The sequence below is a fragment of the Pseudomassariella vexata genome, assembly GCF_002105095.1.
Source record: "Pseudomassariella vexata strain CBS 129021 chromosome Unknown BCR38scaffold_1, whole genome shotgun sequence".
NCBI classification, from domain to species: Eukaryota; Fungi; Ascomycota; class Sordariomycetes; order Amphisphaeriales; family Pseudomassariaceae; genus Pseudomassariella; species Pseudomassariella vexata.
In genome coordinates this window covers 3,621,441-3,649,097 of record NW_024467956.1, presented here as the reverse complement: position 1 = coordinate 3,649,097, position 27,657 = coordinate 3,621,441, and the positions used below count along the sequence as shown (strand labels likewise).

The 27,657-nt window shown below is 51.4% G+C and overlaps 8 protein-coding genes across 8 annotated transcripts; 3 read left to right on the top strand and 5 right to left on the bottom strand.

The window, feature by feature from the left end:
- Positions 1-896: 896 nt before the first annotated feature.
- Positions 897-3,056, bottom strand: BCR38DRAFT_418423 (HypA protein). Its single transcript, XM_040859222.1, has 8 exons — positions 2,804-3,056; positions 2,591-2,722; positions 2,493-2,533; positions 2,138-2,436; positions 1,651-2,068; positions 1,406-1,602; positions 1,129-1,349; positions 897-1,070 (listed from the first exon to the last, which is right to left on the bottom strand). Exons 2-8 carry the CDS (start codon positions 2,702-2,704, stop codon positions 1,026-1,028), a joined length of 1,335 nt encoding a protein of 444 aa, XP_040721515.1. The 5' UTR covers positions 2,705-2,722; positions 2,804-3,056; the 3' UTR covers positions 897-1,025.
- A 2,870-nt stretch (positions 3,057-5,926) lies between these two features.
- BCR38DRAFT_454311 (uncharacterized protein) lies at positions 5,927-7,870 on the top strand (the record flags this gene model as incomplete). Its single annotated transcript, XM_040861690.1, has 4 exons — positions 5,927-6,161; positions 6,244-6,943; positions 7,000-7,606; positions 7,640-7,870. 4 exons carry the CDS (start codon positions 5,927-5,929, stop codon positions 7,868-7,870), a joined length of 1,773 nt encoding a protein of 590 aa, XP_040721514.1.
- A 2,935-nt stretch (positions 7,871-10,805) lies between these two features.
- Positions 10,806-11,858, top strand: BCR38DRAFT_404950 (glutathione S-transferase; the record flags this gene model as incomplete). Its single annotated transcript, XM_040857907.1, has 5 exons — positions 10,806-10,901; positions 11,059-11,247; positions 11,310-11,335; positions 11,394-11,581; positions 11,644-11,858. 5 exons carry the CDS (start codon positions 10,806-10,808, stop codon positions 11,856-11,858), a joined length of 714 nt encoding a protein of 237 aa, XP_040721513.1.
- Positions 11,859-11,954: 96 nt separating this feature from the next.
- On the bottom strand, positions 11,955-14,085 carry BCR38DRAFT_23312 (6-phosphogluconate dehydrogenase). The gene is made up of 3 exons (XM_040854329.1): positions 13,764-14,085; positions 13,618-13,705; positions 11,955-13,515 (listed from the first exon to the last, which is right to left on the bottom strand). Exons 1-3 carry the CDS (start codon positions 13,788-13,790, stop codon positions 12,113-12,115), a joined length of 1,518 nt encoding a protein of 505 aa, XP_040721512.1. The 5' UTR covers positions 13,791-14,085; the 3' UTR covers positions 11,955-12,112.
- A 3,179-nt stretch (positions 14,086-17,264) lies between these two features.
- BCR38DRAFT_404948 (cytochrome P450) lies at positions 17,265-19,020 on the top strand (the record flags this gene model as incomplete). The annotated part of the gene is made up of 4 exons (XM_040857906.1): positions 17,265-17,468; positions 17,525-17,861; positions 17,920-18,525; positions 18,587-19,020. 4 exons carry the CDS (start codon positions 17,265-17,267, stop codon positions 19,018-19,020), a joined length of 1,581 nt encoding a protein of 526 aa, XP_040721511.1.
- Positions 19,021-19,715: 695 nt separating this feature from the next.
- BCR38DRAFT_404947 (uncharacterized protein) lies at positions 19,716-20,478 on the bottom strand (the record flags this gene model as incomplete). Its single annotated transcript, XM_040857905.1, has 3 exons — positions 19,716-19,873; positions 19,933-20,212; positions 20,263-20,478. 3 exons carry the CDS (start codon positions 20,476-20,478, stop codon positions 19,716-19,718), a joined length of 654 nt encoding a protein of 217 aa, XP_040721510.1.
- A 140-nt stretch (positions 20,479-20,618) lies between these two features.
- Positions 20,619-21,387, bottom strand: BCR38DRAFT_23150 (uncharacterized protein). Its single transcript, XM_040854319.1, has one exon. It carries the CDS (start codon positions 21,236-21,238, stop codon positions 20,759-20,761), a length of 480 nt encoding a protein of 159 aa, XP_040721509.1. The 5' UTR covers positions 21,239-21,387; the 3' UTR covers positions 20,619-20,758.
- A 1,222-nt stretch (positions 21,388-22,609) lies between these two features.
- Positions 22,610-27,657, bottom strand: BCR38DRAFT_23120 (uncharacterized protein). Its single transcript, XM_040854316.1, has 2 exons — positions 27,410-27,657; positions 22,610-27,354 (listed from the first exon to the last, which is right to left on the bottom strand). Exon 2 carries the CDS (start codon positions 27,249-27,251, stop codon positions 22,719-22,721), a length of 4,533 nt encoding a protein of 1,510 aa, XP_040721508.1. The 5' UTR covers positions 27,252-27,354; positions 27,410-27,657; the 3' UTR covers positions 22,610-22,718.

The window sequence follows — 27,657 nt, the reverse complement described above, 5'->3', positions numbered from 1 at the left end:
TTTCACTACTTAAGGATATAAATCTCGAACTATGTACAAGACGAGAGTGATATAAAGAGAAAACGAAGATATTTTACTCGAATTCGTATCGAGGATATCGCACCCGTACATAGGTAGTAATCCCCACCTCATCATATGACTTATATATCCAGTTCTCAGAAAGAACAAAGAACCTTCAGTCGCAGCGTGCTAATGCCATTCAATTAGAAATTAGATCGTCTATCGAGTAAAAGTGAAGACTAATACTTAAGCAAGTTCCATAAGGTCGTCAGTATAAAACGCCAAGGAATCTCCAACTCAGCATGCGTGTACTTAAATTAAAGGCAAGTGCAACGAAAAGGGACCGGCTTCACTAACCTAGTGACATGCTTCCTTAACTGTATTTCATCCACCACAACTGCCCATCACAGCACATCCAGTGCCTTCCACATTTCATAACAGCGCTTGATACCTAGGCAACTCACCAAATGTCCCAACCAGACCCAAGCACCCTAGCCTCACCCAATGCGCCATCTTGGGCGCCAAGTTCCCCGAATTCATGCTGTCTGACGGGACAGTCGTGAAGATGCGAACGGTTTAGGGCCTGTTCGTCAATATCAGAGCCTACGATGCCAGTGATCCGGCCGATAAGGACAAGAACGCGCCGTGTTAGAAAGTTATGGCGGTTGCGATTCTACTGCTGAAGAAAGTCGGTCAATTGCATCACCCTAGAAGCATGTGATGCGGAATCTGGAACGCTGCTGCTTATTGGAATTTGAACGGACAGACATGGTTCTCCTGTCCACGTCGAAACAATGGATAGACACGACGAGCCTGGGCAAAAACTTGTAGGGGATTTGGCGTTGCGGAAAAACTTGATCAGAGGGTGTTTCATGGTGGGGGAATAATAAGGGATAGGCAGGTATTGATGGTGAACTTGTGGCAGCTTGAGTTTTGTGTAATGTACACTATCTTATATACTCTCTACTATCAGAAACGTTCCGCAGCGGTTCCAGCGCGCTCTTGGCCGTTGTTACGATGTCAACTCACAAAGATACCTTACCGCCTTCGCTTGGCCGATCTGCGACGTCCTGATGTACAATCAGTAAACGGCAACATAAGTGCTAGCCAACCCGATTCATTACTCACCTTCCACGCCTCATCGAAGCCCGCGTTACGCACCCAAGTTGGTCCCGGTGCCTCGACCGAATCAGCAACCAAATGCCCGACCTTATTCCATAAGTCGCCCTTAATGAACATTCCTTGTTCGTCTTCGTATGGTTTGCTAACATGTTGGCCTACACCGATTGCTCGGAATAGCTTGATAGCGTGGCCATCTTCGACCAAGTTGTGCATTCTGGGGAGTAACTCTGGACTTCATTAGTACATCCTAAAGCGAATGGCAGTGTAGCTCAATATCACGTACCGATAGTTGGTCCTGGGTTCTTATCTTTTGGTACGTACAACGCAATCTTATCCACTAATATCTTGGGGCATCCTCTGGCGGCATATTGGAGTAAATCCATGCGAATTTTCCATTCCAAAATTCGCACCTTGTTCTCGGTGGAGATCCAATCCTGTTTATTGAGAACGATAAAGATGGGAGAAACATTGACATGATGTCTGTGTGTTTAGAATCGAGGATTTAGTGAGTGGGGATCCGGTACTTACATCAGAAAGAATTCATACTTGGGATCCTTTCCCGGATAGACTGCGGCACAAGAAGCTTCATAGATTGCTGCGTTGAACATTTCGGCCGTTCTTTGGTCTAGCTCTTCAGGCAGCACTTTCACCTGTCCGCAATACTTGATTGCTTCTTCCCACGCTCGAGCCAGGACTCCATCACGGATCTTGTTGCTGTCATCTAGTCGAGGTGAGTTTCTCAGTTTATCGTCCTTGGCCAAGGTGTTGAGAAGAGACACGATGGTCGGCATGGGCGTCGGTGCAGACTTTGCCTTTTCCTCAGCCGTGATGAGTAACTTTCGGAGCTCGTCTTCGTGCACGCAGGCCTGGGCCAGCGCCATCGCGACAATGGCGGGTTGATCCCACTCCACACCGTACATCAGCTGTATAAGAGGGTGGAGAAAGCCTGGGGACGAAATTCAATACCACAGCCTAGAATACAAAGGATGAATAGGGGCGGGACCCCAAGACGCACCTGAAAACATCCTGACCATCATGTCCTCGCATCTCTCGTCGCCCTTGAACATGTACTCGGCCAGTGCCTTCTGCCAACCTAGTCGTTCGATCTCATGTTGGTAGAAGTGAAGCCAGTCCGTGTAATACTTCGCCTTGCCCAAATGCTTCTTCGCTTTCTCCCAGTCCTTGAGGTCCTCAACCAGATTTCCATGCGCCTTCACCGATGGACGCTGGTATCCTTCATTCTCAATGTACCCCTTCACGAGGTCTTCAGCCGACGCCCCTGTGCCGTACAAGGCGAGGATATGGTGGCTGATGCTGTGGAAATATTAGAAACCCGAGACTCCGCTGAAAAAGAAATGTAGGCGACTTACTGGTTGTGAAATCCACCATCGTTAAAGAACACGTGGTGTTGCTGATATTATTTTTAGATAAGACCTCATTTTGCAAGCCAAAAACCAGTATGACGTACGTTCATATCCTTTTGCAGCAACTCGGTAGCTTTCTCGGCCGCAGATTCATCCTGACCAAAATGCCACAAACCGGTGTTTTCGGGAGTGATCTTGATTTTGTATGCTGTCGCCATACTTCTGAAGTGTTGTTTCTGGGAAAGTGTTATTCGAAAAGTGCTGCATATGAGTCGCAGAGGTAGGACTCTAGCGGAAGCCATCGAAAGTTTGGGCACCTTTAAGTGAATAACAACCAGGCGTCAACTTCATCTCATGACGTTTGTTAGCTTCCCCTTATTGCAGCTCTTAGTATCCGGTCCGACCTCTGGACGGTACGAAATGTGCGTTTGTCTCGGTTTTGCGTAGTTGCGGTTGCAGCTTACAAATGAAGCCCGGCTTTCAAAATATGCGGGGATGTAGCATCCGACCGAGCTGTAGAATACTGCATTTACAGGCGTACTAGCTCCGTTTTACCTCAGCTTACCAATTTGTACCTCCTACAAGCAGAAGCTAGGTAAGGTTCCCGTCAGGCTGTCGGACAGATGAGAGCGAGGTCATACATATCCAATCATTTCCTCACCGTACGACAACCCCGTCATTGTTACGTCAACCTTATGTGCTTGAGAGCGAATGAAACTTCTCAAACCGCGTGATGGACGTGTAGATTTCCGTTTCTACTGGAGTCTGAGCTGAGTTGCCATGCAGAATTCGCACACCACTCCAGCTGCTCGATGATCAAGCAGGTGTCAGCATGACAAGCCGATATAAACTCAAATATGACGCCATGGCTGGACACCATTACTGAACACCTTGATTACGGCGTACATTCCCCCATTGTTATGCCAAAATGGGGGTAGAAAAAGTTGGACGGAAAGATGGCCTCGCCTTTAGACGAGCAACTGTATGGACATAATACACAGACTCCCTTGCATGATACAACTTACAAACGTACCGTCTATGACGTAGCTCCCATGTGTATTATAATCATACTAGCAGTAGCCGACCTGCAGACCTATCCGCCTCTATATCATACCTGTGTGCATATGTGGCCTATCATACCTCTATGAAGAGAGGATGTCTACATGTAGGAAAATCCCTAGCCAATTTGACCGTAGAAAGTCACATACCTTGATGATTTATCAAGAATTGTTCCGTAGAGCTTTCGTACCGGGTCCTGCGAACGCTCACATAAATCCATCTAGTCTCAATCAGTAGCGATTTCAGTTCAGCAACTATACTTTGGAGTATATCGAAAACTTCGATTCCTCACGCAGACAGCATGACCTTGGCCCCAAGTCGAACCTTACTGGACGGACAGTCAGCAACGCCTATCAAGCCTTGCGGCGATATCTTCAGGTCTCCATTCCATCTCGTCGAAGTTGAACCATGTCTCGGCCACTTTGGGCACGCTCTCGGACACAGCGTACGAGGATTACCAGTCTCCTCGATCTCCCCTCCCCCAGAGATACGAAAGCAAATTTACCGCCACTGCTTGGTCTTCCGGTCTGTTATTAGTATGGATTTCCTAATCTCGAATTTAACTGGCCTCACCCAGATCTGGACAAGAGCCTCCTCGTCGTGTCAAGATAAGTCAGCACAGAGGCATTAGACGTGCTATACGGCCAAAAGGCGACCGCTACTACGATGGCCGGAATGTTGTGGGGGATGTACAGGCATGGTTTGTCTGACGGAGACGGATCTTGAGGGCGTCGTAGCACATCTATCGGGCGAGATAGTGGTTGAAGCTGATGAAGGCGAACGGATGGAGACGGTAGAAATTCGTGGTTCATGATTCTCGCCTAGATATCAGAAAGTGATGAACCGGGCTGGGTATTTGATATTTGACAGGGGAATGTTCCAAGGGGATGGTTTTGGAGGAATCGACAAACCAGAATGAAGCTAAGTGAGGCTTTGGATGCTAGGAAGCATGAATCAACGGCGGACTCGACCTATGTTCGCCGCTACGAATATTACACAAAATAGAGCTCAGGAGGTGTGTGATAGTCTACCCGAGGACACGATCACTGCAAATCCGAGGGGACACAGAAGACTAGAAACGTTCGCGATGGACTAGGTCAGTCATATCCATGCCTTTTGACGGTCTCGAATGCCCGTTCAGGCTGCTTAACGTGGTCGGTCGTATGGGATGAGTTACAACAAACACAATTATCTGTTCAGCAGTGGAGAGTGGAAACCGCATCGGGGACAGAGACGAGTAACAATCCTAATACCGACGGTGTCTGTTTTCAAGGGGCTTCCTTTCGCCACATTACATAAGCTCAGGTCAGGCTCAACTCAGGCTCAAAAGGTTTGTCTTCATCTTTGGCCTTCAACTAGCGACCGGTGTGTTTGATTGACTGTGTGGGGTGAGCACACTTATCGCCCAAGCCATTTAGGGCCAGACGGAGAAGCAGTGGCGTTGGAACCTCCAGAGCTACTGCGCCTTTAGTTACTAGTGAGTCGAGGTCTTTTCGACATTTCGTGGCCTTCTCAGCGAAGGATGCAAACCCATTATTGCAGCCGAAGAGATTGAATTGCAGTTGGAAGGCTAAGAATACACTGTATTGCCAGCTGGTTCGAGCCTTTTAGTAGATCAAGCCTTCAACGTCTGAGGTGTAATTGAACTGTTCCAGTTTTGCAAGGGTTGTTTGCTTTTGTTTTTCTCTCGGGGCAATCACTGCCTCAACAGCATGGTAGCACAGACCACTCATCAGTCGCAGCGTGCTAACGCCGCGTAGCTTCCCCAACACTTTGGTAGCATTGTTCGACTCGACATCTTCTTCCAGGCCTTCTCAGCTGGAAGATGCCATCGTCGCCGTTATGGTCATCTTTTGATCAGCGATCAGTAAAGCCTGATCATTCTATGACAATCCGCCATATGCAGCTTGAAAACATGCCTCCCCTGCTACTCAATCGCTGCCCTACCAATCGGCCGGGTTCAAGATCCTTCTGCCTAGCCGCGCCTCATGATAAAATGACACGGCGGGCTAATGTTGCTACGTTATGGCCAAGTTCGACCAATCCGCATCGCGGGAACGGATTGACACTCATGCTTCATCATGCCGTCGCATGGGTCGTTTCCCAGCTGAAGTTAGATGAAGCCACTAATTTGACCGGCTTTACAGGAAACAGCGAGGCACCAGGGGTTTTTTACGATTGAGGACCGATCGAGAGACATGCGCGTGCTATTGCCGTCGCCTAGTAGTCGAGTGACACAGTTGAGGTCCCCTGGATAGCGCAGTCGCCAATTCTTCTCCGGTCATTCTAATTTGTCGAACTCTCTCTTCCCTTACATTTCCATATTTCGACGGCTTGTCTTCATTCTTGCCGTCGTCCGTTCGTTCGTTTCTCTTTTCCCAATGAGGGGTATACGCTCTCTTTTCGTTTTACCATCGGTTTTGGGGAGTATTGTCAGAGGTGCCGTCGATGATGGCTTGTCGCGGCGAGGTGTTGACAACCCAACCCCAGAAAACTTCCGCCGCCATGCTTTCCCCGCGGCCGTGGTGATTGGCGACTATGTTTATATAGATGGCGGCGAGATGTCTCAAGCAGAAGGTGGTCAGGAGCCCAGTGAGAGCAAACCCTCGTATGCCAGTAGGTCCTCCATTCGCGATGTATCTCGGCTAGCGCTCCCCGTCTTGAGTGCCTGGATGTATGTGGTTGACGCGAGGCGTAGTGAACTCAACCCTTTCATTACCCATCAAATCGTCATGGACAAACGACAGTGTTTCTATTCGCTCCATCACGAAGAAAGCGCCCCTACAAAATCAACAGATATACTGGAACGATCCAGCGGTCAACTCTTTTTATACGTGGGGCGGAATGACGGCGAATTGGGGGGAGGCTGCCGACAATGAAATATGGAAATTCCTTGCGGATGGCGAAGGGGGTGGTGAATGGAGCAAGGTCACACTCTCGACAATTGTAGCCTTCAGCAACTCACTCCGGCCTATAGGTGCTGCATTTACTACCCACAACGGTGTGGGATATGCTCTTGGGGGTGATGTGAGCATACGTACAGATACAAGCATCTCGGGAAACCTGACCACGGCAATACCGGGTTACGTTACCTTCGATATGCGTAATCTCACATTCACGAACTCCAGCTCCGACGGTTTCGAAAAATACGGCACGAACATGAATGGACGTGCTGAATTTATACCATTTGGACCGGATGGACTCCTCATATTCTTGGGCGGGTCCGAAGCCCCAGTTGGCGGTGTGACCGAGTACGATCAACTCGATTGGAACAGTCTCTCGATGCTCGACCCCAAGACAAACAAGTGGTACAGCCAGAAGACGACAGGGTCAAAGCCCACAACGAGGGAACGCCATTGCACTGTTGGGGTTGCCGGCCCAAATGGGACATACGAAATGCAAGAGATACTTCCTCGACGTGAAATGGGATTACGACTAACCTTTTGATGCGTAGCTTCATATACGGCGGAATGTCGGATCAGACGACCAGCTCCTCCGACGAAGTCTTCGTGCTTTCACTTCCCGGCTTCGTATTCTTCAAATCCTCCAGCCTAGGTACGCCGCGTAACGACCACGCTTGTGTCGTAGTAGGAAAGCGGCAAATGCTGAGCGTGGGTGGCACCAACGGCTACGAGGGGTACCCGAATTCCATTCTGCAAGCCGACCCGTGGAAGCAGGGCCTCGGTATCTTCGATATGTCACAGATGCAATGGGCGAGCAGTTACGATGCGAACGCGGCGGAATATGAATCGCCCCAAGTCATTCGTGATTGGTATGACCAGGGGGGGTTGGCTTCGGTATCGTGGGGTAGCGACGACGTCAAAGCTTTGTTTATCGACGGGTCAAACCCGAACGTCGGGGATAACGGGACATCATCCACAACGAGCTCGAGCTCGGGACCGTATTCTAGTTCCACAGGCACGGGGGATGAGCCTCAAACCAGTTCGACTCCAGTGGGTGCCATAGTGGGTGGAGCTGTTGGGGGCGTCGCACTCCTTGCTGCAATCGGCGGAGCCGCAGGCTTCCTCCTCCGCCGCAGAATGGCCCAGAAAGCCGCACTTGTAGGGGGGTTATCTGCTGATCAGCAGTGGCAGACCGACAAGCTGAATAGCCCGACGTGGCAGTATCCCCTTGTCGAAATGCCGACCGAGGCGTCTCACGGTGAACTTGCCACCCAGCAGCCTCGCTACGAATTAGCCGCTCATGACGCACTCTTTCAACAAAATTTGCAGGAACATTACGCACCTGAGCAGAGTTATACGGGAACAACAGACCAGAGTTTACAGGGGAGGGACCAGGAAACTACGAGTGACGTTGGTTTTTGAAAGAAATGACGGTCTCGGATGAATGCGTCAGGAACTAATGGTAGATAGGTAATATCGGGGATACATCATGACTAGCGCATATCAAGACATTTTTGAAGATTCTCTGACAATATGAAGTGATCCGCGAGAGCTCAGTAGCACGTATTGAAACCGCCCTAAAGTGGCTCAAAGAGGTGCTTGTTCCTAAGATGCAGCCAGTGGACCCTCCTGGGGTTCGTTTGATTATACTTTACGGACACAGAAGCCATGAAATTACTAGGAATTGAATCATTCGCTCCCAGTAATATTTTGTGGCTAACGTAGTCCACGATCCAATTGCACACTTCGGCAGATTTTCGTACGCTACCACTTTGACCTGCGGTTTTTCACCACATAACTATGGTTGGTTCTTGGAATGAAAGTGATATGATTCTAGCATTACATGCGCTTCAATCTGATCCAAAATTAAGTGTACGTCGCGCTGGTCAGATCTATAACGTACCTTTTAGAACCCTTGCGTATCGACGCGACGGTAAAACCGCTCGAGCGATTACGCGATCGCCAACGCAAAAGTTGACTCCTTCTGAAGAAGAGGCAATCGTACGACATATAGCCGACCTAGATTCGCGAGCATTTCCTCCCCGATTGAGTGGTGTTGAAGATATGGCCAACCGATTACTTCGAAGTCGCGACGCGGGACGCGTCGGCGTCAACTGTGCCTCGAGCTTCGTAAGACGACAACCAGACCTCCGGACGCGTTTAAATCCAAGGATCGACTATCAGAGAGTCCTCTGCGAAGACCCTGACGCGTATCGCGCGTGGTTTGACCTGGTACGGAATACAATTGCGAAATACGCGATCCAGGAGGAGGATATCTACAACTTCGACGAGACCGGTTTTATGATGGGCCAAATCTCGTCCGAAATGGTCGTGACGACTTCTGATCGGCGCGGAAGGCCTAGAGCAGCCCAGCAAGGAAATTGGGAATGGGTTACAGTTATTCAAGGCGTTGGGTCGTCCGGTTATGCCCTCCCTCCGTACATCATTTTCGCCGGCAAAACCCACCTCTCGTCATGGTACGAAAACAGCCCATTACCGCCTGATTGGGTTATCGCAGTTACTAAAAATAGCTGGACTACGAATGAGAGAGGCGAAGATTAGATAAAACACTTCGATCATCACACTAAGTCTCGTACGAAAGGTACTCATCGCCTATTGATCCTCGACGGTCACGAAAGCCATCACTCGACCGATTTCGAGGTATATTGCAAAGCTAACAATATCGTCACGCTTTGTATGCCTCCTTATTCGTCGCATAAGCTCCAGCCTCTTGATGTTGGCTGTTTTCGCGGGTTAAAAAGAGCGTACGGAAAAGAAATCGAAGATCTCATGCGAGCACATATAAGTCATATCTCGAAAGAAGACTTTTTACCGGCGTTTTTAAACGCGTACAACGCAACTTTCACGGTTTCAAATATCCAAGGAGGTTTCCGAGGGGTAGGAATAGTTCCGTACGATGCAGATTATGTCATATCACAGCTCGATGTGAAATTACATACGCCAACACCTCCGGGTAGCTCGGCTGGTCTCCCCGTCCCTTGGGAATCAAAGACTCCGAACAACCCAACCGAAGCCCAATCACAAACCGATTATGTGAAAAACCTACTGCTGCTACCTCCCTGCGCACACTTCGAACACCCTGCAGTCACTAGATGTAGGTGAAGGTTCTAGTATCAAGATGAACTTCATTAGATGCTACAACAAAGCATGCAGGGATGGAATAACTCCATTTTCAAGCATCGTCCGAAGGAGAAGACTCCGGAGCCAGAATTCGATGAATTCAGAACACCACTTGACGGCCGCCACATTATGATTTGAGGAAAGGACAATTCCCAACGAATAGGTTACTATTCCGCAAGGTAGCCAAGTCCCGTGAAAATAACTCAGAATAGTCGGTAATGCAAAGTAGCCGTGTTGCCGCTCTTGGGGCTGAGAATGAGCGCCAACGGCCAAAAGAAGCGCCAGAAGGTCGAGAATCCGAATACATGGTTTATGGCAATCGCCAATACACTGGCCGAGGACCCCGAAGCCTATTTAAGCCACCAACCGAGTATTCAGCCTTAAGAGAGGTAGTTGAAGCAAATGAGGCATCAGAGGATGAAGGGGCCGAGATCAGCGTGCAGCGCACCATAAGGAATGTATTAGAAGTCGTTGTATCTCTATTTTCCCCTCTCGGTCTGGACAGTCCTACAGCTCCAACCGAGATTCCAGAGCCATTGTGGCTGTCTGTGGCTGTACACTGCGATGGCCGTTCTGGGAGGGGTGTTGATTATGGAGCCAAACCTTCGCAATGGGCGTGAGAGCCCCAACAGTTACTGGGGTTTATTGAAGTGACGTGCTGGAGGGCCTGTGCGATCACGCCATAATATTGGCTCTAAAGTCTAGTTAACTCGAACGGTATGCCGCCCCGCGAATCTTAAAAACCAGATATTCCGATCCGTCAGTCACTTTGCTCCGGAACAATGCATGCAACTTATGACCGAAGCCGTAATTATTTGGTTACTGGTTGAAATCATTGACTCTTGTATGGGCTGCATCAACTTTGCTGTACCATCGGTGGAAATGGGGGTTGACGTATACTCATGATGCATAGGAGAAAGCTCAATTCCTGCGTTCAGCCACCTTTACCCTCCCTAAGCATTGTGCCTCGATTTCTCCTCATGGCTCTCGCCCCAGGCTCCACTTAACGAAAGCTATACTCACACAGCACAACAGTGTGGGGTTATATCATGTAAGCTAGCTGATTTCTAATCAGATATTCACTACGGAATAGAATTCCTCGACGGCATTTGTAATATATACCATCGCCTGGCAAATATAAAAGGCACTCCTGTTTACAACTGTTGTATAGACGACAACATAACTTGGCCATATCGCAACTCATCTCTCATCCCAAATGGCTGACAAATCTGGAATCCATCTGTATACGGCGCAGACGCCCAACGGCATCAAGGTGTCAATTCTCTTGGAAGAGCTGGGACTGAAATATGAGGTGCGTTGTCTAATGACCTTAAATGGCTACGGTGATTACGACTAATCAAACAAACAGACACACACGCTGCAGTTCAGCAAGAATGAACAAAAGGTTCGGGGCCCGAACTCATACCAAACTCGGTAACAACGGACGACGGAATTGATCATTGAAATAGGAGCCGTGGTTCCTGGAGATAAATCCCAACGGGCGCATCCCAGCGCTGACGGACACCTTCACGGATGGCAAGCTCATTCGCCTGTTCGAGAGTGGCTCGATTATGCAATATCTGGTCGAGCGTTACGACAAGGACCACAAGGTGTCATATCCTCAGGGGACAAGGGAGTACTATGAGGTGAACAGTTGGGTACGTAATAGCTTCACATCGCGAGATGCGTATCCACTAACGACGACAAGTTGATGTGGCAGATGGGAGGTCTGGGTCCGATGCAAGGGTATATATATCCTATTTCTGTTCATGTGTCGATTAGGTCTATGCTGATAAGCCCCCAGACAGCTCATCTACTTCAACCGCTACGCGCCCGCGAAGATCCCCTACGCAATTGACCACTACAAGAACGAAACCGGCCGCCTCTACAAAACCTTGGAAACGCAGCTCAAGCCATCCACGTCGGGCTACCTCGTCGGTGACCGGTGCACGGTAGCCGACTTTTCTTGCTGGGTCTGGGTGGCAGCCTCTTGTGAGTCTTATTTACTTCTAGGTAGTGACAGCAAACGGGTATGAAACTGACGAGTGACGCAGATTCCGGTGGGGTTGACCTCGCCGAGTTCCCACTACTGAAGGAATGGGTTGATCGATTACTTGCTCGTCCTGGGGTTGAGAAGGGGCGTCATGTACCCTCGCCTCATACTGCTTTAGACGCTGCAAACCTGACTGAGGAGGAGTTGAACGCGAAGGCTGAGCAAAGTCGGGCGTGGATTTTGAAAGGGATGCAGGCAGACAAGGAGAAGAACTAAGGCGTTGAGCTGGAAGTCAATGCGATTTAAAACCACTTCATTTCATCAACTGTCACTTGACCACTTCGGACTTACTCTTCGGAACAGTACGTGCTGCAAGATATCGGAAAGTTATTGTGAAACGCATGCCGCTTGTTGTTGCTCACTAGGCTTATAACTCGTAGGTTTCCCTCGTAGCTTTTCCAGAACGCCACTGTCTATAATCCCCCAACTCACATAGATCTCCGAACGCACTCTGCGTACTTGAAACAGGCCTATTTACCCGTGAGTCCCTCGGCCTGCTTCCACTCAAAGTGATGCTTCCCCTTCTTGGGTCCACCAACCGGGTCATCCGAGTCATCATACATATGCTGACCGAAATAATCCAGCTGGGCTTCCGTGAACTGCGTCGGCAGCTTACTCGACGTCTCGTATTTGAAGTACTCCAAGCTCTGCCCGATAGCAGGAACGAAATGATCGGCCTCGACGGACTTCAGCACCACCTGTTTGATGGCCGGGAAGTGTTTGTGCAACTCGCTCCCCACCTCGTCATTGGAAAGGAGATTATCCGGATCGTGGCCCTCGCGCTTGTACATCCCCTCGAGCAAGTCGGCTATGCCGTCCGCTTGGATGATGCACCCACCTCTCCACAGCTGTAGTATTTTCACGTAGTTCAGGTTCCACCCCTCATTTTTGTCCTTTTGCCGAATGAGGTCGAGCCCCTGCGCGAAGCACGTTAGGAAACAGAAGTAAGTAGTCCGGTGTAGCCACTCGGCAAACTCGTCCCTGGATTCAATCCCATCGAAGGACTTCGCCTCCACGCCGCCCTCGGCAGACTTCTTATTCTTCATCCTTCTCCCCAAATCCGCCGATGCGCAACGGAACAGATGCGCGCTGAGGATCGTAGCAGCAGGGACGTGTAAATGCACCGCCTCCTCTGAAGTCCAAATCCCCGTGCCCTCCTCCTCGTCAACATCCTGCACCACCTTATCGCGCACGTGTCCCAGGACATGTGACCCGTCCTTTCCCCTGGCTTTCTCGATATCAACCGCTATCGAAATCAGGAAACAATTCCTCAGCGGGCCCTCCTCGTTCCACTTCTTGAATTCTTCCGCGACTTCTCTGTAACCAAGTCCCAGCCCCCGAGTCAGAATAAGCCACGCTTCCGCAACAACGCTCATCATCCCCTGCTCAATGCCATTGTGCACCATCTTCACGAAATGACCGCTGCCCGCCGGGCCCACCGGGGTAGTGCACGGACTGCCTTTCTGATCCTTGGCTGCGAGGGTCCGTAAGAACGGCATCACTTTCTCCAACGCCTCGGGGCTGCCGCCGGGGGACATCGACGGCCCATGGCGCGCGGATTGATAACCCCCCGATACGCCGCATCCGACATAGTGAATACCCTTCGGATCGAGGGCCCGTTGGCGTCGCTCCGTGTTGTGCCAGTGCTCATTGCCGCAGTCGACGATGATGTCGCCTTTGTTGAGGAAGGGGAGCAGGCCGTCAACGCATTGGTCGGCGGGCTTGCCGTGCGGTGTGCTGAACATGAAGACCTTTGGCTGGCCTTGGACTTGGATGGATTTGCACATGTCTTCGTAGTCCTTTGTGGGGAGGATTTTAGAAGAGAGGGAGATTGATTTGGCTTGGGAGGAGAGCTGGTCCATGTTCTTTTGAACTGACGACAAGTGTTAGAGATATGACTTCGGGCTTGGATTGGCTTGTCTTGGGCTGGTTTATTCCTTTTTCCAATGGGAAGAGCGTGGTGACATGTGCATACCTGGGTCGTGAAAGTGAACCTCGTAGCCGTGCTCGGCCATGAGGAGAGACATCATGGCGCCCATGCTGCCCACGCCGAGCATGCCCACCTGCAAGAAATCATGAGAAGGCAAAAATATCATAAATGGTGCTGAGAAGATAACTGACCTTCGTCACCTCGATTTCGTTCCCCATGATGGCTGGAGGAAGCAGTGGCGAAGTTACGAAATCCGGTTATGTTATACCTTCGGTTACGTCTTGCAGACTAGTCGACTGAGGCTCGAGAGGCAAGAAAATTGTCTAACAACATCGTAAGGTGATGGGCTCTAAAAATTGGTGATTCTTTCCTGGCCAAGTCGTGTAGCTCAATCCAAATCGCGATGTGTGAGTGATGCACCTGTTACGTAGTTGTGGGCTTTTAGTCCCGTCGTTGACGTCAGGGTGCTGCTTATCTGCTGTCGCAAACCAGATTGAGTGACAAACATTCCATGTACTTCAGTACGTGAGGGACAGATCTTCCTGGAAAAATCGCCATGCTATTGATAGTTACGAGTCTCCTTGGCTGTTCAACATTTTAATACTATGCAAATGCAGCGTATTCTTGGATAAGCTGTCATTGCAGCAAGTGCCCGCAATTCATGTCTTCCCATCCCCACTCGATACCGCCGAGTGGACAAAATTCACATACTGTTGTAGCCATCGACGCTCAGTCCAAAGCCTTTGAGCGATAACTCAGACTAAGTACGACTGACTTTATTGCGATGCAGGTGCGTTGGTAGATACTAGCCGACGAGGAATGAAACCCGTAGGGCAACGGGTCACCACTGTTTCGAGCTGAGCCCCGACAAACGAATGAAGCTGCCTCATAATCGCATTCGTATCGATGTAGCCGTTCATGCCGAAGGCGCCTTCGCAGTAATTTTGTTTCGACTGAATCCAGCATGCCAAATCTCAGCTTATTCGTCATAATGCTTCTGCGATAGTGTCATGGAGAATGCCCGCCCGTAGTACCGTCTCTGGGAACCCGAGGCACTTTGCATTCGAGGACTTGTCTAGGGCGTGTCTGTTTCGTTCGGGCAGAGACTGGCCCCCTTCCAGCCCCGGCTATGATATTTTTGATCTGGGAGAGGACTCACAGCGGGAGATGCGCTGCCAATCCCGAAGATCGCTGGATCCGCATCAAGGTTCATTTCGAAGACGGCTTCAAGCTATGCGACATTGGCCTCGAATCCCCAACATCCCGCGTTTGGTCATTGACAAGCCAAGGAAGACTTCGTGTCGCTGGCTGGTGCAGCCTTATGTCTGTAGGTTCGGGGGCGCTACATGGGACAGCGACGTTGCCGGCAAGAGCTGGCCGGTTCGAGGGCGGATGATTATCACACAGCCTAGGCCTTCGCCCCGTGGATGGATGGGATCCCGAAAGGTCAAGGACGGGTATGCAACCCTAGAGATGAGGTGTGTTTGGATGCTCGGTGACTTGTTTCCGAGACACAAGTACAAGAAAACTTGGCTTTCTTAACGGCTTCGCTTGGACCGTGGTCCTGTAACGGACCAGAACATCCGATGCTGCAAAGTTCAAGGAACGGATCCAGGCCGGTAGCTTGTTGTAGGCACGAAGAACGCAATCTGGTCTGGGGTTCGGGCCAGCCCAACATCATCCTACGAGATCAGCACCAGAAGTTCGGAGGATTACCGATCACGGCCAAACATCATCTTGCACGTCCTTTCTGGTTATGCATCCGACGGCCGATGTGGGATGCGGGCATTGGCTCTGCCGAATCATGCAAATAGAGACAAATGCTTCTAACCTAGAAGATCGAAACACACACAGCTGTCAAACCGACTGACTGATGCCACCTTTGTCTGCGAATGGATTGAAACCCGGCATGACAACACTGACGTACTTCAATGCAGGCTGGAGCATGTACCCAAACGGCGGGAAAGGGAGAAAGGGATTGGCGTCGCCTGGTCGTAACCGAAACAAGCATTCGGGAACAGTAGATGCGAAAGCTTCGAAGCTATCAAACGGATTTCGGTGTCGTAGGCTCTCTCTGAACTTTCCACACCAAACAACTCTGAGCCAAGCGAACCCCATTTCTATATTTGTTCTTGCTGTTGACCTGGGCGAGCTTGGCACTTATGCTTATCTGATGGCCAATAGATTGGTGCTACTATGGAGTCCTGGAACATACTCGATCAAAGATCGACAGGGACCAGGTCTGCGAAAGAAGAACTGAACCTTGCCCGCCCGGTATTTTGTTAACCATGTTAAACAAGCCAAGACAGGAGGGAGGCCTAGAGTGGATAGGATCGACTTTTCTACTCTCTGCATCTGACTAGAGACGCCGCCAAGAGATTCAGAAAAGAGCCGCACTTGTGCACCTTGTTGGGATCCACTTAGTCCTCGTTTGCGACTTCCTTCTCTCAACGGCCTGCACGACACAGCGGAGTCGATGCTGACCACGGGACGACCAGAAACAACATGTTGCGTGCCAGGGGATATTGCATGCGTCGACCGACCGTTGGAAGTTCAGCGTGCATTGAGAATGGCCTAGAATCTGGATAAGAAAAGCTAGATTTGCGACGCCCAAGACACCAAGACTAATCCCATCGACCCGCACTGCCCAGCCGCGGGCAAATCTGCTGTGGCGCATTGTTCGGAAGATTGACCACCACGCTGTGTAGCAAACCTATCGGGTATGGAGACAGTCAGTAATAGCCCATGGATCGTCGGTTGGGTCTCCGTGCGGCATGCCGAGCGGGGGAACCGAGGCAGAGAAATTACCCGTTCGCAAAAGGCGTCGTCGTCGTAAACCACTACGTTGTAGGTTGTTCCAACACCGCGGCCTGGTCTCCGCTAATAACAACTAGCGACCTGCTAGGCGTTTTGGGCTGTGACGCGCCTCGAGCTGCGAAACTAGGGTTCGGAGGTGGCAGCTCCCGACTCCTTTCAGCACGGTCTCTTGCTGGCCTTGTTTCAGGACCTTTCGCAACTGTCGGAAACCGAAGAGGGGCACAGCAGCCAGTTGCACATCCATCACGATGCCATCCGCTTTTCCCACGATCTGCATCGCGATGCGACACTGGACGTAGAATCGAGGCTCATTCATTTGCGGCTTGTTTTCCTGCTTTGTTTTCTTTCCCCCAATGTCTCCTTCCTACCTCCTATTTCCTACTTCCATTTCGTTTTTTTCCGCTGCTGCTGCCGCCCCCAATACCACCTTGTGTGCCATTGCCAAATCCGGAAGCCACAGCTGCCGTGTGGGGCCGTATGAAATACCCGAATCCATTTAAGCTTTCCTTAGCTCTACCCTCAGCTCGTCGCCTTACAACATACCCAGCCGCTGTTTTCGGATCCAGATTCAATCTCTTTGCGGCTTCGTTGGCTCAATGGCTTATGAGTTAAGCTGCAGATCTTCAAGCGACCTTTCTTGTTTGGTGGTTAATGGTATCTCTTCCCATTTTCATTGATCTCGCGGCGCATATTCCGAATCACCGCAGGTTTTACGTCCACATCCGACCGATTTCCATCACTTACACGCCGGTCAACTTGCAACATTTTCAATAATACATCCTCTTTTCCATCTTGTCATCGACCTACGCCACTTTCTTTCCCTTGGGTTCTCTCGCAAATTCTTCGTTATGGAAGGACTGCGCACACACTCCAACATGACACCGGTGATAGAAATGTTGCCGGTGCGCGTCCTGGTGGGAAGCAACTGGAGTTATTACGTTGCCATCGCGGTGGTATTACTACTTGCATTCATCCTGCAGCCATCGAAGCAAAGTCACGTATCCGCACCGTTTTACAAAGCTTCGAAAACGAAGTGGATGTTCAGTGCCGACACGTTGGTCAAGGAAAGCTACGACAAGGTACATTACACCCCACCACCCTGTCGCATCGACTCCAGCTCGCTTACACCTCGTAGTTTCGCGATCGAGTATACCAGATCAAAGCCACGGAGGGTACCAGGACCATGATACCTGCCAGCTTGATTGGTGAACTGAAGGGTCTTCCAGAGGACACATTGAGCGCATCGGCCGCTGTCGATGAGGTGCGAGAGTCCAATCGGGATGACGAGATATGCGATACTGATGTCTCCCAGGCTATGTTGAGCGACTACACCAAGTTCTGTCTTGGACCTCATGGTGACACGCTCACATTCCTCATAAGAAGCAAGTTGACCCAACAACTGTCACGCCTGGTGCCCCGGCTCAAGTCGGAGCTGGAATTCATAATTGTGCAGGAGTTTCCCGAATGCAAAGGTACGTCCCAATCTGCTTGACTGCGACAGCTGGTCCAGCCACTAATATACCGCTGTAGATTGGACTCCAGTGCAGGCGCAGCCCTTTATGGTGCGTACCATTGCCCGACTCAGTGGGAGGGCGTTTGTAGGACCGGAACTCGGTCGCACTGAGGAGTGGATGGACACGACTATCAACTTTGCGGTTCACGTGTTCGTTGCCGTGGTCAAGTTGCAGTTCTTCCCACCGTGGTTGCGACCAATCGCACAGTACTTCGTTTCAGAGTTGGGGCAGATCAAGCGCGATCTTGCCAGGGGTCAAGCCATGCTCAAACCCATTATCGACGAACGGCTACAAAATGCCGAGCTAGATCCTGGACACCAAAAACCGGACGATTTTATTCAGTGGACAGTGGACGCTCTCCCCGATGCACAGAGGAACGATTACTATCTGCAAACACAACTTCAACTGGTTTTGGGGGCTGCATCGATACACACGACGAGCAACTTGACGACGGATTGCATTTTCGACTTGGCTGCACAACCAGAAATTCAAGAAATATTAAGACAGGAGGCACAAGAAATCCTCGAGGATGGAGGTGGTTGGGCAAGAAAGGAAAGCATGGCCAAGCTCAAGAAGATGGACAGTTTCATGAAGGAGTCGCAGCGCTTGGCTGGCAATGTCAGTATGTATCGACGACCTGCTCACAGCCATCTTACCCGTTCGCTCCAGCTTACCTTGTATAGCATCATTCATCCGCAAAGTTATCAAGCCGATCGACCTCTCAGACGGCACGCATCTTCCATCCGGGACGAACCTACTCGCGCCACAATATGGCATCAGCCATGATGATCGCTATTTCCCCGACCCCGAGGTCTTCGATGGACTACGCTTCTGGAAGATGCGCCAATTATCAGACGAGACCGCCAACCGCCACCAATTCACCAGCATCGGCGACACGAATATGAACTTCGGCTTGGGCAAACACGCCTGCCCGGGTCGCTTCTTCGCCGGAAATGAGATTAAGCTCATCCTGGCCTACTTGCTGCTCAACTACGACATCAAGCTCAAGGACGGCGAAACCGAACGGCCGAAGCCTATGATGTTCATGATGAGCAAAACGCCCAATCCGACTGCCGAGATTATGTTCAGGCGACGCGAGCGAAGCTCCTCGTCATGATACCCTATATTAAGCATAAACAACCAGACGCTCTGAATTCATGGAACCGTCATTGTACATAGGAGAGGGCCAGCATTTTTTACTATATGAGCGAGACGACATTAATCAAAATCAGCATGAACGAACAATCAGCATCGGTCTGGGGGCCGGATTCGGTACATATACCATCAGTGGCATGTGTAGAACAAACAGGGCCGGCACAACAAGCCGCGGAGTTCGGGGGTGGCGGGTATTTGTTTAGTATGTGCGGTAACCTCATGTGTATTCGACGTCTGTACAAACCTGTGGATGGGATGAACGGGGCTCATCCACAGTGGCGGCGTCCTGTGTGGATACCATGATTTCACATGCGCGCAATTGCATGGCGACATAGCTTGAGCCACATATGTGGTTAGCGCTCCTAACGTCTAGGACTTGGACACTTCGCGAATAAATTCATATAATGATCAATCATGCTATACGTCATTGGATTTCTCACGGAGCTTCGGGATATGTCATTATGTGACATGGATGCTTCTGTGAAGTACGTTTCGGATGGTTCAAATTTGTTCTGGAATTACGAAGAGAGGGTATTTGAAAGTCCCGATGACCCTAGCCCAAAATAACACACTCAATCATTACCTGCTCGAGCCACCAGATCGATCACCAGTTCGCAAGGCAGACTGTTTACACGGGCGGCTCTCAGACCGCGAAGCTCACAACTCACTGGGCGCCACTTCGAACCCTGTAGAAGAAGAATTCCACGTCAGCTCAGCACAATCAATAAGAGGAGGAGTAGCATCATCCCAGAAGGACCACTCACCCGGGAGACCAAAGCAACCGATGATCCCATCAGTGTTGCTCACCACCGTATCTACCCGCGCAGTCAGCCTCAACATCCCATAGGGCTGGGGCCCCATATATTAGACGTACTTAGATCGATAATCGTCGTCTTGGGCTGACCACCCGTCTGCTTGCATTGACACGTCAATTCCGCGTTTGTAGACGGTGTGGCGGCGGTACAGGAGGAGCAGGAGTGGAAGGCGAAGCCACTATGCACAGTCCGTCCGTCAGTTGCTTCATTATTCAACATGTCCATAACAGTTTTCCGTGTTCCAAAACTATTATACGATGGCGTGGGAAATATAGAGTTCGAACCGACACGACATGATGCGGGACAACGCTTCTCGCGAATGCCAGTAGGGAGAGAAGACTTGGGGAGAAGAAAACAGCATGGTGAATGAATAGAAGTTGAACTCACACTTTATCCGCCCGCAAGACCCCCTCCGAGTTGCTCAAGCAGTCATTCAAATTAATCGTGCTCGTGTACTTCTTGTCGTCGGGCCCCGGGCATGTCGCGATGACGAAGTGCACCCGGTTACGGTAGCCGAGGGACCATGGCTTGGCGCACTCATCAAAGAAACCTTGTGCGGCTGCGAGGGTGGTCAGGAGGGGGATAATGAGAGTGGTTGATTTCATTTTGGTGTCGTTCCGGTGTGAGGAGACGTGGGCTGTACGCGGTACGGCGATGGGGATATACTCGCGAGGAGTTGTGGATATAGTCTCGAGGGCGATCGACAGGGACGCGGAAGGTTGGGGTCAGGTGCTTAAGTATATTATACCAGGCGTGCTGAAAGCTCTGAACGACCCTCACAGTCGGCGAGGGTGATCATGGCGGCGTTCCGGCACACGGGTATACTACTCACACACAAGCAAGCAAGAACGCAAGGATAACCCGCGGCATACCGCATGCAGACTTTCACGGTTGTGACGAGCGAAGAACGGGTGGGGAGTTAATATGCGAATGCCGTATTGTTGCATAGGACGTGTGGGGAAGAGGAATGCGCCCTAGGACCTCCTCGACTTTGTTTGGACGCCTCATTTGCCCTAAAGGGAAAGTCAGGATACGTCCTGCCGCTGACCAGCTGGTGCTGCCTCCGGTAGAGGATTCGGCGTCGGTGGGAAGGACCAACTGGCCAAAAAGGAGACCAAGTACGGTATAACCACACACAGTCTCCGGGATGTTGCGCCTTCGTGTGGTGAGAATTTCCGGTGAGGCCCTGCCTGCCCCGAGTCTGTCTACCAAGGTCGGTGGAGTCTCGCTAAGCGTCGGACGGGAACAGAGACCGACCACGCATCCCACATATAAATTGGTCTTGTTTTTACTTACCTGCAACCGCAATATTGAAATCAGCCCACCTGCCTCGCCCCAATAACCCAAGTTCCTGGAAAACGCCATCCAAATCAACAGAGAAAGTGGCAGGCAATCAACGAGACCAACTTCCAATCAACTTCCAGCCAGCGCCTTGTTGCCGGGGGCTGCGGTTAATATAGGTTAAGTTAATTAATGGGGCCAGCCTGCCAAGCTTCTCGTCTCTGGCGCAACGCTGACATATGGTGAATAATGATCTTGATTTTGTGGGGCAGTCATCGGTCAGAGTGGGATAAGGGGGCGGAAGGGGATGACTGGGAAAGCCACAGTGCATGTAGTTGGTAATGGTCGAGTTTGGAGCTGGGAGGATTGAGTGATACCGGAATGGAAGCAGGGACGGCTAACAACACTCTTGTTGTTGGGTTGCCACTCCGACCTCGAATATATTACCTAAACTCCCGTGGCTCACTTAATCTGAAGAAGAATTTCGATGAATGTTTTGTACCATTATCAGAAAAGACTGGGGTATATCCACGGCTGACTGACTGACTAATCATACTCGCTCGCTAAATAGCTTCGACTTCCATTTCCATCCCAAACTCCGTCCCATTCCGTCGTAACCCATCCGTTGCAGCTCATCCGCTCACAAACAGGCAAACGCAAGCATTAACACGTCACACATGCCTCATGTCCAAATTTCAATCAGGGTGGGTTCCCTTTCTCATCGGTCCATCCCCAAGTTTGGTCACGTTGGTCTCTCGTTCCATTGCACCTCGCTTCCAGAGCCCTCCGCCGACAAATATGTACACGCACCCAACCGCCCCCATATTACCGCTGCGCAAACCCCATATTAAAGACCCGACGCCTCCGTGATCCCCATCCTGCGACGTGTGGGTGATGTTATGTACCAATAAACAATATCGATAAAAATGCTCGCCGTCAATTGAATACCGAACTAGTCGTTGTTGTTGCGAATGTAATGTATGTGTATATGCATGTATGTGCGTGCTGAGAATAGAAATTGCTCGTTCAGGCAAGCCGCCGTTTAGATTCCCAAAAAGGAATACGCACGGGCAACAGGTATGAAAGGCGGAGTCGAGGAACCGTACTGTCTTTGCCGATATTTCCTGCTGATTTGGAAGAAGGACTCTGAGTCCTGCTGTTTGAATCTTGGTGGTGTGAATAAATAAATTTGTGTGGTGCCAGCCCGTCTAAGAAGGAAATAGCCCGTTTGATTTTCGGGGTTTTCGAATGCGATTCAATATATTGGTGGTTGGGCTTGCGCCCTCTTGAAATCTTGTTTCTCTGGTTCTTGCGACAATTTGTCTGTATGCTATTTTCCTGCGCCATGCAAATGTTGTGGGTAGGTAGGTAGGTGGAGATGGTGATAAAGAGAGGATCCAAGCCGTAGATGGGTGGATGGTAATTCCAAAGGGTATTGATGCTGTAAAATCCGGTAAAATCCGGGGGAACGTATAAGAAACCCAAAAAGTCAAGAAGAATGGTGAAGAAGGGCCAAACCTATGAAGCCAGGGCAAGGTGTAAATAAGTGGCCCAAACGTAGAAATCAAATACTTGAGACTCGCCCTCTCGTCTCGGGAACCTTCGCGTGACACACCATGAGCTTCAGCGTCGTCTCCCACTCCTCACACTCAGCCAACAAGGCCTTGTCGTTCCAGATGCTGGCATTGGTGCCGGTAGCGGTCTCGTAGAGGCGGTTGTACCACCAACGACCAACCTTGGCAACCATCTTGGTGATGTTCTCGTCGCCCATGGTCGTCTCGTCGTTCATCATCTCCGCCAAGCTCCGCTCATCCTTCCCCTTCTTCTTGCCACCCTCACTCCCCGAGTTCGCAATGGCGCTTGCAACGGGAATGCCGACGCGGCACGTCTTCACGTCGACGAAGCCCATCTTGCCGAGCAGGCGCAACACGAGGTCTGCGGTGCTGCTGAGGTTCAAGTCGGGGTTCTTGATATTGACTATTTCCTTCAACCGGCGAACAGCTCGTCGGGTTCGGTTTCCCATGTTGTTCAGGTCCACGTCCAGGATGGAAAGCTCGATGTAGCCACCGGGTTTAAGGACCCGGCGCGCCTCCGACATAATGTTTCGGTAGTGCGCCTCTGGGGCGGCGGATGGGAAGCGGAAGACGACAGACGTGAAGCTTTCAGCGCCAAAGGGAAACTTTTCCATGTGGGAGTTGTACTGGATTTGGTGGTGGTTGGGTGGGGTCAGGGGAAACGAGTCCGATGATCGATGTTCCTGCGAGATTGGTGCCCTGGGCGACAGGTTGAAAAACGTAGCCGCTGGATATGTCTCGGCAGCATAGAAAGACCAATCATCGTTACCTAACCCGTCAATGACCAGAATGGAGTGACGTTTCAAAGACCCAACAACCTGCAGCAGATCCTCGCGCACCGGACTGAAGAGTACGTGCCCAAACGTGAGCCACTTACTGACCGTCATGGAGCCAACCCGAAGGTTGACCTGTGACAATGGGGTTTCTTCACTGGCGCTGCTGCTGGCTGATATTCTCGCTGTGGCACTCTCGCGAGGAGAACTGCTGCTGCTTTGTGATGCTGCCCGAGGTTTGGCCACCTCGGCACTACTCTTGTTGCGCTCCCCATACCCAGACACAAATTCCGAGACAGAAAACGGCGTAGACGGAGGTTCGGCACCAAAGTGGAATGCTGCGTTTATCCTCGCCGTCATATCAGCACTGAAATGACTTGAAGATGTGGCAACCTCTCCCGTATCGCACGAGTCGCGAGTGTCTTTGGCAGACTGAACTTTGATGGTGGGAGACTCAAGTGGCTTGGAAATCTTCTTCACCACCTTCGTCTCGTACTTCTCGAGATGGAATGCCATGCCTCGAGAGGATGTCGCAGATGGTGGAACATCTCCAAGCAGATCGTTGTACTCGTCCCAGATTTCGTCTTCGGCCAGAGGTGCAGTCGGCTCGGGAACGACTGCCGTAGTATGATTGGCAAAGGCAGGGGCTGCGGAGATGCTGGAACAACTGCTCGTCGTGTAATCCGAGTTCTTTCGCGGTGCGAAGGCAAAAAACTCCTCGGGCCGTGAGCAGTCCATGGACGGCCCTTGTGCAGGTGATCGATTCTTCGGAGAGTTGTTTGTGACAATCGTGGCTGTCGGCTCATCTCTGGACAGCTCGGGCGTGGACGGTTTCGGGGGGCTGGGACCCTTGGCGACAGAGTCTTGATCCACTTGGATTTGAGGTGGCGGTTGGAGTTGAAGACTGATTCGATTGAACGGCCTCGAGAAACTCTTGGGAGATGTCTGTTCTGGGCGGGTGTTGACCACCTTCGGAATCCTGCCAACTTGTGGAAGTCGACTAGGCCTGACTGCGCTTCTCCCTGTCGTTTTTGTCGCTGGTACTTGACTATCAAAGGGCCTAGCTTGGTTTGGTTTGGCGATAGTCGTTGTTTGCACTTGCGCCGGTGCGTTCTGGACTGGCTGAGGCCGCACAGCTTGTCGGGGCTCCAGTGGAGGAGGCTGTTGTTCCTTGCGTTGACTGCTTGCAGAAGGCCTCCGCTCGTGTCTGTTTACGACGGATGACGGAGGCGCCAAACCTTGTGCTTCTCTCAAGATGTCAGTCAAATCCGGGTCTGACATATCCTCCTGCTCCGACGAATCCATGATGGCATAAAACGGGACCGGCTTTCTCGGGACCGCTTTGACGGCAGCAGCCACTGTCGCCGAGTCCCCTTTCTTCTTTTTCGGCTCCGTGGCGGGTTGGCTCTGGGATCGACTAAACAGGTTCCATTTTCGAGGTGATTTAGCACGCTTGACCAGTTTCCTTGGCGCTGCATCCTTGGCTCCTCGGCCACGCCCAACTTCAGGCTGAGACACCACAGAGTCGTCAGTGTAGATAGCCGTATCCATGCTAACGACTGATGGCATGGTTATGCTCCTTGTCACGATGGGTTTCGGCAACTTCATCGGCTCTTGGTCCGGAGACGAACGGAGTCGTTGAATAGACCTCCGGAAAGCAAGTGTCGACTTCATGGTCACAGCCTCCGAGTCACTGCTGTCAGAAGGTCGGCGTGAGTGAACCGAAGTGCGGGGGAAAGGGGATGGCCAAAGAGTGTGTCTTGCACCAACACCACCATCCTTTGTTGACAGGGACATCGAGGATCGGTTGCGAGAATCGATGCTAGGACCAGGAGGTGGCAGACTTTGGTCGCTGTTGGTGCGACTCAACTCGGAGCTGGCGTTGCGATTCTCAATAATCTCACCTCCAGCGATGACAACAGGGTTCATCCGCTCGAGAAGGAACGGGTCGGTTGACTGAGTGCTGGCCAAGCTTTCAGATGAAGAAACAGGGCCACCCAGTCCGCGTGGTGTCGGTGCATGGCTGCTTCGCCTCCGCACCGTTCCAATCCTACCATAGCCCTCGTGTCCGGTACCTGCTGCGGGGCCCTTGCGTGCTGATTTGTCTTTCTTGTCCACTTGGGGCACATCGCTTTCTGTTTTCGTTCGCCTCCCGAACAATCCAAACCTCGACTTGAATGTGGTCACGCTGGGGCTCGGAGTTCGAGTGGCTCTTCTGGATTCTGTCTTCGCAGGCTGGGCACCCAAGGCAGAGGCCGATAAGGGAGCAGGTGTCGGCTCTCGGTTGACTGGTAATCTTGACGCGTTGGGGCGGTCCTGTGATGACGACGGGGTGGTAGATCTGGGGAGCGAACTCGGGGCTAACTGTGCGCTTTGACGTCGATCAGGGACACTGCTGGCGGATAAGTTGCTGTGGATGACCGGAAGCGGCCCGCCGAATTGTGAGTACAAGTCGGGTGTGCCGTCTCTGCTTGGCCGGGAAGGCGGCGTCGGTCGAGGTTGTGGAGACGTGAAGGGTCTGTGGCTGTTGTCCGATTTGATGGGCGAAGGAGACCTCATCACGGGGTGAGCCGGCGTCTGAGCAGGCTTGGACGGAGACTCGTCCACATCACGATCCTTGTTGAACTTTTGCGATGATTTCCTTGGTGGGGGTTTAGGGGCTGGCAGCTGTGCCAAAGCCTTCTTCTTCTTTTTTTCCTTGTTGTCAGCATCACGCACGGTCGAGTTCGACGACGACGATGTAAGTGCTTCTCGAACTACCGCAAGACCATGAGAGTCGGTACCAAATCCATCACTATCAGTCGGTATACTACCGGCTCTTCTTCGGGTCACTGGCGGTCTTCTCTCGGCTGGACTTGCTTGTTTCACTTTGGAAGCAGCGTTACGCAATGGTGCAACGAGACCGGGAGATGCTGAAGACATGGATGTCGGTGTTGTGTCTCGGCTGTAAGGGCCGGGGCCGGGCGATTCCGAAAACCTTGTCGACGGACTACCGCTGAACGTACTCAACTGGCTGTGACTGCTCGTCCCCGAGAAAAGGGGCGTTGGCGGGAGAAGATCATGAGTTGCGAGTCTGAAAAGCCCATCGGTTCCTGGGCTGTTCCTGGGGATCTCGATGTCTCGGTACCGATCCAACTCGGGATATATCGTAGTCGATGACTGGGCCACAGCTTTGGGCAGCTCAATTACCTGTGCCAACTTGACCTCCACGGGACATTCCGTAACACCTCGGTTCAGGTGTGAAACATAAGGATCAAGGAACGCCTGGGCTCTCGGTATACAGGAGGAAGAGGTGTTTTTTCCCGAGTTTGAACGAGAGTAGTCTCGGAGGCTGCCGATTTCCCGTGATACGCTCGACTGCTTCCGGCGAAGGACACCGTGAGATTGTCTGGACACGGCATCTCGATCCTGAATCGAGGGCATCACTGGACTGAGAGTTGCGGGTGCTGCTCGTCCGAAGCTGAAGCCTGTAGAGCCTGTTGGTCGAGTCTCATGAGTGAGAGGCGGCCTGCTGGATGAACCTGGTGGTTTTCGCATCGATGGGTTCTGGGGTATCCGACTTTGCGTCTTTGGTTGAGCATTCAACGAGGCCCCTTGCCTGTTGCCGCTGTCTGCTTCTCTTCGCGCAATCCTGGTAAGCGTTGGGGGAAAATCCTCCTTCGATGTTTCCATGTACCCTCCCATTCTCTTCGACCGTGATGCGTCACCTGCTCGACTCCTCAAGTCTGAGCGCGGCCTGATCGATGCCATTATATCCCTTTTCCGTGTGAGATTGAGTCCGATTTTCAATCATAGTACTTAAGGTCACGATTCCATTATCAAAACCAAGGATGTGGTTCGAACCCGAGATATCCTTGAGTTGGTGGTCAGCGACGGATCCCGGTGACAATAACACAGATGGGACTAACCTGGCAGGATTATTGCGAATCCAATTCCAATATTTCGGAATACCAATTAGGTGCTGACTGGCAACGACGCGCCGAGATATCGAACCCGATAGGTAGTCCAAGCTGGCTGATAATCACATGAAATCGTGAGTGACCCTGCAGAGCCGGTTAGATGTTGCGAAGGATCCAGGTTTCCAGGATTCCAGCCTCGAAACGGAGATGAGATTTCAAGCCTCGTGGACAGTTGGTACATGCAACCGGACCCCAAG